Source organism: Mustelus asterias, chromosome 15 (genome assembly GCF_964213995.1).
Source record: "Mustelus asterias chromosome 15, sMusAst1.hap1.1, whole genome shotgun sequence".
Taxonomy (NCBI): Eukaryota; Metazoa; Chordata; class Chondrichthyes; order Carcharhiniformes; family Triakidae; genus Mustelus; species Mustelus asterias.
This window is the reverse complement of record NC_135815.1, coordinates 90,335,477-90,345,353: the sequence shown is the minus strand read 5'-3', so window position 1 is coordinate 90,345,353 and position 9,877 is coordinate 90,335,477. Positions and strand designations below refer to the sequence as shown.

The 9,877-nt window shown below is 42.2% G+C and overlaps 1 protein-coding gene across 1 annotated transcript; it reads left to right on the top strand.

Annotated features, from left to right (window-relative positions):
- Positions 1–632: 632 nt before the first annotated feature.
- On the top strand, positions 633–2,331 carry nkx2.4b (NK2 homeobox 4b). Its single transcript, XM_078230601.1, has 2 exons — positions 633–1,002; positions 1,667–2,331. Exons 1-2 carry the CDS (start codon positions 633–635, stop codon positions 2,329–2,331), a joined length of 1,035 nt encoding a protein of 344 aa, XP_078086727.1.
- The last annotated feature ends 7,546 nt before the right edge of the window (positions 2,332–9,877 follow it).

Here is a 9,877-nt window from a genome sequence, read left to right as displayed (position 1 = left end):
ATTAGGTGCTTGTACAAAAGGGAAGATCTTACACTCTTATCGCTTTGACTAATATTCTTCTCCCCAACGGCGAATAACTCTTTTAGCCAATACTTGGCACTGTGTTCACAATGTGGGGAAGGGCAAGAGACCAACAAGCTGCCAGTTTGCAAGAAAATTGAATACACGTTAATGAGAAACTCTCAATTAATCCATGCGAAAGTTCGCCATTCCCTACTACTCTGTGGAACATCACGATGTTAATCAGATTTGTATTAAAGGTGTTACATTAGAGTCCACAAGCGCTCAAAAAGTATTTAATCAAGTTTTTTTTACCCCCCCTGGCATCACGTTTATCTTAATATGGACCTACCTACATTTACCCCAATTATCTTGGTAAAAATGTCAAGCGCTATTGTTCGCTCGTTTGGACTGATGCTCCTCCCCTCTGGACTCTGTCGTAAACCTGGCGCCTGGGCTAAACTAAATCAAAGATAAGAGAAATCGGGGCTGGCCTCCTCCAAGCCCATCAATCGCATCTCGCTCCAAAACACCCTGTTACGTCGGCATCCACAAGAGGAGCGAGAGAGGGAGAGCTGAACACAACGCAACGGGGTTGATCCTCTCAATGTTACCTGCTCTGTCGCTGAAACATGTCGCTGAGTCCAAAGCACACAACGCCTTTTTCAGTGACAGACATCCTGAGCCCCATTGAGGAGTCCTACAAGAAGTTTGGCGGCATGGACGGCGCTGGCAACCTCGGACCTCCTCTGGGGGGTTACCGGCAGCCTCAGGTGTCCCAGGCCGGCATGCAGCAACACGCCATGGGTCACAACGCCGCGGTGGCGACCACCTACCACATGCCACACGGCGTCTCCCAGTTTGCTCACGGCGCCATGGGAGGCTACTGTAACGGGAGTATTGGCAACATGGGGGATCTGCCTTCTTACCAGGACACCATGAGAAATAGCGCCGCAGCCACTGGCTGGTATGGGACTAATCCGGATCCCAGATATTCAACAAGTAAGGACTCATAGATAGATAGAGTCGCTCAGATATAAGTTTGTGGGGTTTTTTTGCGGACATAGCAAGGATATCGTCCTTGCTCGGTGGTAGAGATTTTATTTTTGAAATATACAACGAGTTTGATCTAGATGTCCATTGGGGGGATAACCCATCGCGTCTCCTTCACTTAGCCCAATAAGTTATCAATTAATTCACCATAAATTAAATAAAACTGAGCATGTTTGCAAAGGGATTTTCACAGTAACTTCATTGCAGTGTTAATGTAAGCCTACTTGTGACAATAATAAATAATAAAACAATGATCAAACTTCAAAACGGCTAAGAAACACAAAGAACAAATGAGCAGATCAGGTGCCAGAAAGAATTGTATTATAATTGGTCAAAATAGTTTTATTTTGGGCATTGTCGAATTATATCAAGTGTCACTTGGAACTTGGACGCTCTTTGACATTCCAATCGATTAACTTTTATTTAATTCTTCTATTTGTTGTTTATTATATCGTTTGTGCAAAAGGAAATAACTATTTGGAATGTTCCGGGCAGTGTAAATTACAAAACTGTTTTGCCATCGTGTCTATCTAACTTAAGATAATTACTTTGAATGAGATTTCTACCTTGCGGCATTTTTAACAAGAATATTTTCATTAAAACCTTTGTTTAGTCTCCCGCTTCATGGGAACGACTTCAGGAATGAATATGACAGGGATGGGGACTTTAACTGGAATGGCAGAGGCCTCCAAGCCCATGGCATCTTTACATGCGACGCCCAGGAGGAAGAGAAGGGTGCTGTTCTCCCAGGCCCAGGTTTACGAGTTGGAACGACGCTTCAAACAACAAAAGTACCTGTCTGCCCCCGAGAGGGAACATTTAGCCAGTATGATCCACCTGACCCCCACGCAGGTCAAGATCTGGTTCCAGAACCACCGCTACAAGATGAAACGCCAGGCCAAGGATAAGGCTGCCCAACAAATGCAGCAGGAAAATAACCTGTGCCAGCAGCAGTCACCCAGGAGGGTCGCCGTGCCCGTTCTGGTGAAAGACGGTAAACCCTGCCAGAACGGCTCGAGCACCCCCACGCCCAGCCAGCAGGCACAGCAGCAGCAACAGGGGCCGAACGGCATCCTGCCCGTCGCCAGCACGGCCATCTCCCAGCAGCAGAGTCAACAAGTCAATTCGCTCGCCCAAGCTCAAGATCTGGGCCAGGTGTCGCCGAACGCGCCGTCTCTGCACAATTCCGTCAGTAACATGTCTCAAATGGAGACAGCGACTGCAGACTACACGGGGAGTATGGTCAACCCCGGACTGCTCTACGGCAGGACCTGGTAGAACCCTCTTTGCCAGCGCACAAAAGACCAACTGGAGACTTGGCCACATGTGAGACAATTGCGCTAAGGGTTTGAACTGGCAAAAAAAAACTTTGCGACACGCTCCCAGGACTTCCAACTCGTCGGATATTCGGACGGGGTGTTTCTGGAACTGAAATTCTGAGGACAGAAATTCTGAGGACCTGAAACGTGAACAGGACTCTCTCTCTGAGCCTTTGGAGACTGACTTGGAACACGCTGTGTGTAAAAAAAAAACACATCGGTTAAATAAATAATAATAATAATCTGTGACCTTTTGGATTGCTTAGACAGTTGTGTAATTGTAGTTACAAGTTGTTGAAATAGATTGTAAATGCTGTTTCCAAACTCGGGTGAGTTGGCCTTGGAGAGTCAGTTGGACGACAGGTATAACATTGACATGCACCCACTTGGCTATATCCCAACAGCATTCTACGAGAAACACTAATACATTCGAGAACTTGTTGCCAATCAACTGTACATTCTTGTAAATTAAAATCTCTGGATCGTGCAGTCAGTTCAATGTAATAGTTTCAAAGGTTCCGACCGGAATAGAGACCATTCTGTATTTCGATTGCGAATTTATTCTAAGTTACATTAATTTAAAAGAGGGTTGAGTTGCAGAGGGGGACATAGAGAGAGAGAGAGAGAACTGAATAGGCTTCCGACGTGAAACTGTTTTTCTTTTAAATCAACGGTAACGCCAAGAAACCGCCTCAAGTATAAAATACATGCCCGAAGATTAAAGAATGTGCTGGAGACCGATTTGAAAATATTTGAATTCAAGGTAGGTGTGAAATAGCAACTCACGCACACAATCATAATAATATTAATGTGTAATCTGGGGGGGAATCAGGAATAAATAGCATGAAAGGAAAATGTTTTGCAATAATTTGTCGCCACTACTGTTAGAATCGTTTTTTTTTAAAGCTACAAGCGGTTTATCAATCGTAATCTTGGCGTGCTGTTTTATCTGTGAGCTGACTCGACGCACACGTTAAATATAACATCCGCGCGTTTGCAGTCTGGTCTTAAATAGACTGACCACTGACTCTAACTGACACACTGGGCCACCTGAACCCGGCAGAGATGTCTGCATCAAGGGCCTTTAATTGTTAACCAATTCTTAACGCGATCTGGAAGTGTTTCTCGTCGGATTTGTTGCGTCTGGCGTTGGGATTTCAGCACTTATTGCTCGCTGTTGGGCAATAAATAACAAATCTCAGAGAGGTGAAATTGTTTATTTGTTGCAAGTTGAGCGTGGGAGATGGACAATCACAAACAAGGATTGGCTTCGTTCAAATTGTTTATTTATAATGCAGCAAGCTTTTCAAATGATGTAAAACCTACACTTTATTAACATTGTTCTCATGGTAATAATGTTAGCTGGCTGTTGTTGACATTTATTTCAATGGGGAATTTCAAATGATTTGAAGTCCTGTTATTTATTATAATAGATTTTTAAAAATTCATTTAAGATATCGAACGATGCACAACTGTTACAGTACAAAAAAATTCAAGTCCTTTTTATTAACACTATCGATTGTAAAATAAACTAGACTGGAATCGTTAAATGCAAAATTCAAGGTGATTTCCGGTCGAAATTAATGTTGGCGTTTCTCACTGAATGGAACTGAAAACAGAATTTGGTGGGCTTTTTATTTATTTTGTTCTCATTCCACCCCATCACCCGCAATCCCAAGGCGAAAACTGCCGCGATGCAGTGCGCCGGGGTCCCCCTAATTCCTCCCAACTGACATCGATTAAAGGTTGAGTTCGGAGGCAGAGGGGAAAAAAAAGAAAAAAACCGCGCTTTATTAAATCAGCAAAAGCCGATTTCTCCTCGTGTTGCTGTGCACTCATTCATTGGGGCTGCAGCCTATCCCGCCTTCCCAGTTTCCACCAGGGACCAGATATGACTGCCGAAAATGAGTGCTGTCTCTTTAGATTCAACAAGGGGGGCTCAATAATAACATCTCTAGTTGTTGACCTGCCTGGTCTCTAAAACCCTCTGCTGTCTCTCTGATTGGGCTCCGTCTGAAGCTCCGAAGCTTGTTCACAAAGCTGGGAGAGGATAGGTTTTAGGAGGAGGTGTTGGGGGGGCGGGGGGGAGGGGGGGGGCACAGGGCTGAAGAAAATGATTAAGAACGCGTTTGGAACAGAAATCCAAATGAATTTATTCTTGCCTCAAAATAATAGCGCAATAATATTTTCTATTTAATCATATTTTTTTCAGAATTTAGATAAACATTCTTTCTGTCAAGGGTGGTGGGGGTGGGGGGGGGGGAGAGAGAATGTCCAAATACTCACACCCAATCCACTATCTCCGTGATTATGACTGTGCATTGTGGTTACCTTGCTTCCAGTTCCAGCCGCTGCTAACTGTTCGTTTAAATTACTTAGACACAATTTCGAGGATAAAAAAAAAGCACATTGTAAGATGTAAGATCCTGAGCGCAATCCATGGCGTAACACACTCTATTCTATCAATGCCATTTAAACTAGCCCCCCCAACTGTCCGTTAGAATGGGGAGAAAAAAAGTCCAGGTAATTTGACACCGATTATTCCTTCTCTTCGAATTAGATCTCAAGCCGGAGTTCTGGGCAGTATAGTTCCTTCAACACTTTGAGCTTTGCTTAATAGGTAAAAAAGATAAATATTTTTTTCCCTGAAGGCAGGCCTGTTTAAAGATGTTTTGTTTTCGTTTCTGCGATTTGTGTCTGTTTATTATGAGCGGACTGCTTCTAGGTTTTCAAAACACAACTTTGCAGCAAAGCGTTTACTTGTTATAATTTGATTGCGGCGTTTTAAAAAAAAGTCCACTACAACCATACCTCGTAGGTTTGGAAGAACAACCCTAATGTAAAGCAAAAGGGGGGATTCGAATTTCAACTCGACCTAATATACATTCAAATTAGACTTCCAAATGCTTTTGTGTGCGAAGACAAAATGGAAAGCACCGCTCCTTAACCTTTACATCGGCTCATAGGTGTCAAGGGAGCAATCCTCCATCGCGTTCAGCTTCCGATAGATCATTATTTTATGTCCGCGTGTGCGTTCTTGTTATATTATTTGTCCTGTCAAGTTTACTTATTAATGTGCAATTATTTGGACCTGATATTCCAGGTTATGCTGAGGCCTCCTGGCGCGTCTCCCCTGGTTCACCAAAGGCCCTGGGCCGTGAAGTGTGTTGCACATGAATTGAACGCGCTGCACTCGAAACCCATTTCTAAAGGAGATGGGAGCATCAGCATAAAGGGAGTCTGCAGGAGGCCAGGTTTAGCTGTGCAGGGGGTCCGGTTTTTTAGATAGGGGGATCTGATAGAGCTATCCACCGAGTTCCACCAATCGCAAAATTTCCACAAATCACAAATGATGCTGCCGAATTTGCAAAATGACACAAGTGTAAAATGTCCCTCCTGTTTTGTTGGGTGGGGACAAAAGAGTTTTCGATCGATTTCTGTGTTTGCTTATGATTTCTTCATCTAAAAGAAAACAGTTATCAGTTTAACATTAAACCTTCGGATAAAGAACTTTACACGTGCAATTGTATTTATTTGATGGAACGGGTGTAGTTGAATTTCATGAATGCATTACTTCGTATGTTGAAATCCACATACAGTTATCCAGAGGTGGGTTGGGGGGGGAGAGATGTATCTAAATTCTATATTAATAAAGATCCCCTACCTACCAGAAATGGTCATTAAGGCATTCCCTGCAATATATTGGAAAGTGATTTGCTAGCCACAAGCATAATACAACAGCCTGTGTTGTATTATAAAACATCAGGAAATCAAACGTTGAAATACACTATGTGATAGATTGAAGGTGCCATCCAGCTAACGGAGGATAGATAACCTGTTTCGAATTAACCTAGAAGAAAGCAAACTTAGACCAGGCCGGTCTTTTAATATTTCTTTGAGTAGTTTAAGAAGCGGACATGGCAGCATACATGGACATACGAATATACATTGGCATATAAACATACACCGAAATACAGATATACCTGGAAATACAAACATACAGGGGAATACAAACAAACATACATGGAAATTCAAACATACATGGAAATACAGACATACATGGGAATACAAACATACATGGAAATACCAACATCGGTTTAGATCCAAGTCACTGCCCCCCAGGTACAAAGTGGCAGGCCATGTTTACCTTCTGTGTTTGCAAATGGTTGGAGTTCTCTGCACAACAGACTGAGTGCACCCGAACAGGCGCCGGAGTGTGGCGACCCTGGGATTTCCACAGTTGCTTCATTGCAGTATGAATGTCAGCCTACTTGGGACACGAATAACAATAAACCTTAAACTAAACGGTGTTAGAGGTAGATGACTGCCCCGAATCCGAATAACGTGAAGAGCCACAGCAAACTTGACCCGAAGGTTTTCAGGTATTAACCATTTCCATCTGTACATTTTCAGTTTAGCAACAGGATTGGAAACCCACCTTCTGCTAATGTGATAGGATCTATGTTGATCAGGCAAAGGACTTTTTGACGCATGCAATCCCAGACTTATGGGGTAAAACACACTACAGAAACACGTAGAACCAAAATCAAAGGGGATCCCCACACGTCTCGGCATTCTGCACCATTTGCGAGTGTTGACTATCCATTTCAGTCTATTTGCCGAGGACACATTTGCGGGAAGGGTTTTGGTTCGAAGGGTTCAGAGAAAACTCATTTCTAAGTGGCATTTCCACACTAACTAATACAACGGCTCCACCTGAAACAACAAATAACACTTCCCCTACCATTTCGGTGGAATGTTGATGTGAAACTAAGGCGGGGGTGGCATTCGGGGTGAGGAATATCAGCTCACAACCAGGTGAAAGTTCGACAATCACTTTAACTGGAGTGAAAGTTTTAGATCAATGTTACATGCCCAACTTTACCGAGCATAAGGATCTCTCCTCATCTTCTTCCCAATATGTAACATCCAATCAACCACTATTGTATGAAACCAGGAATCAATCCAAACATACAATGACGTACCAACATACATGGACATACCAACATACATGGACATACAAATATACATTGGAATATAAACATACATCAAAATACAGACATACCTGGAAATAAAAACATACATGGACATACAAACATACATGGACATACAAACATACATGGACATACAAGCATACATGGACATACAAGCATACAAACAAAAGTACATGGGAATAAAAGCATACATGGAAATACAAACATACATGGGAATACAAACATATATGAAAATAAAAACATATATGGGAATACAAACATACATGGGAATACAAACATACATGAAAATACAAACAAGCATACATGGGAATACAAACATACATGGGAATACAAACAAACATACATGGGAATAAAAACATACATGGAAACACAAACATATATGGGAATACAAACATGTATGGAAATACCAACATGCATGGAAATACAAACATACATGGACATACAAACATACATAGACATAGCAACATACATGGAAATAAAAACATACATGTAAATATGCATCGGAATATAAACGCGCATTGAAATGCAAACATGCATGGACATACCAACATACACTGAAATAAAACTGGAAGCTACTGAATTTATATACAAAAAGACAGTTTATAATCAATGGCATCAGTTCAATATTTTCATGTCTTGGTGTTGATAACGCTGAAACAAGATGTCAACATAATAAACACAATATTCCTTACTTATAAAGAGGATTACTGATACGTGTGACATAGGGGCCAAGTAGGTTTAAGAAAATGGTTGCTATATTATTTTTCAAAAATCTCTTGTAAACAAGTAGGAAACTGGACTAAAGTTTATGATTGTCATGAAAAGAGGTGCTGTCGAGAAGCTATTAATAATGTGACAAGAGTTGACTGGCAATGACCTGTATCCCACATTTAAGTTAAAAGCAAAACACTGCGGATGCTGGAAATCTGAAACAAGAACAGAAAATGCTGGAAAATTTCAGCAGGTCTGACAGCCTCTGTGGAGAGAGAACAGAGCTAATGTTTCGAGCCTAGATTACCTTTTCTCAGAGCGTGTAGTCACATTCTCCTGATCTGAACCTGAATATGCAGCAACTAGATTGTCTTTCTTCAATGTATGAAGAAAGTTGACTTATTTCAACTCAATAGCTGATAGCTGAAATGTTATTTTCTGAACCAAAGATAGAGGTTTCATCTAGTAGAGGGGAGGTGATGGCCTAGTGGTATTACCGCTAGGCTATTAATCCAGAAATTCAGCTAATGTGCTGGGGACGCAGGTTCGAATCCCACCATGTCAGATGGTGGAATTTGAATTCAATAAAAAAAACCTGAAATTAAGAATCTACTGATAACCATGAAACCATTGACAATTGTCAGAAAAACCCATCTGGTTCACTAATGTCCTATAGGGAAGGAAATCTGCCGTCCTTACCTGGTCTGACCTCCAGAGCCACAGCAAAGTGGTTGACTCGCAACTGCCCTCGGGCAACTAGGGATGGGCAATAAATGCTGGCCAGCCAATGACGCCCATGTCCCACGAATGAATTTTTAAAATCTCATCCACCATACCTGTTTTTACAATGTGGAAGATGCAAATCAGGTTTACATTAAAATTGCTATCAATGCCAGCTGAACTTCTCTTGTGAGTCCATTATATTTACTTTAAATGTCCTATTATGATCCCTTCCACATTCTCCTTGGGTGTGAACATTCCCAACACTGTTACCTCGTGTGGGAAAGCAAATCTTAAAAAAAGCTAAGATTTATTTTGGGTGGGTGAGGGGTATCGAATCATTTTTCTTCTTTATTTCCTAGCATGTAATGCTGGGATTTCCGGCACCACTCAGGGCAAGCTCATTTCAAAATATGCAATAACTTGTATAATATAAACACCTCCTGGACGATAAAGCAGTTCTCCTTCACTAGAAGGAGACGATTGGATGGAGGGGTGGGGTGTAGAAGGAGGCCATTCAGCCCATTGAGTCTGCACTGACTCTCCAACAGAGTCGCCACACCCACACCCTATCTGCATTACCCCACATATATACCCAACTAATCCCCCTAACCTACATATCTTGGGACACTATGGGGCAATTTAGCATGGCCAATCCCTCTAGCCTACACATCTTGGGGCACTATGGGGCAATTTAGCATTGCCAATCTCTCTAGTTTACACATGTTGGGACACTACGGGGCAATTTATCACGGTCAATCTGCCTGACCTGCATATCTTTGGACTGTGGGAGGAAACCAGAGCACCCAAAGGAAACCCAATTGTTACCCAATAGGACTGGGCATCCCCTCATTCCCAGAAATCGTTACTTTGATGTAACCACATGGTTTGCATCCAGTCCATTTTAACTATTGTCGCTTGCAGTCAGAAGCTGAACGTGAAATGATACACTCACCTCAACAATGGGCAGATTATATTCGAATCATGGAATAGAATTGAATCATAAAATCCCTATAGTGCAGAAAGAGGCCATTCAGCCCATCAAGCCTGCACCGACAACAATCCCATCCAGGCCCTATC

What these genes read in the sequence shown, in the direction of transcription:
- nkx2.4b (XM_078230601.1), top strand. Translation starts at nt 633, where the DNA reads ATGTCGCTGAGTCCAAAGCACACAACGCCTTTTTCAGTGACAGACATC. An exon ending in GGATCCCAGATATTCAACAA is followed by an intron (nt 1,003 to 1,666) that starts GTAAGGACTCAT and finishes ACCTTTGTTTAG; the next exon opens with TCTCCCGCTTCATGGGAACG.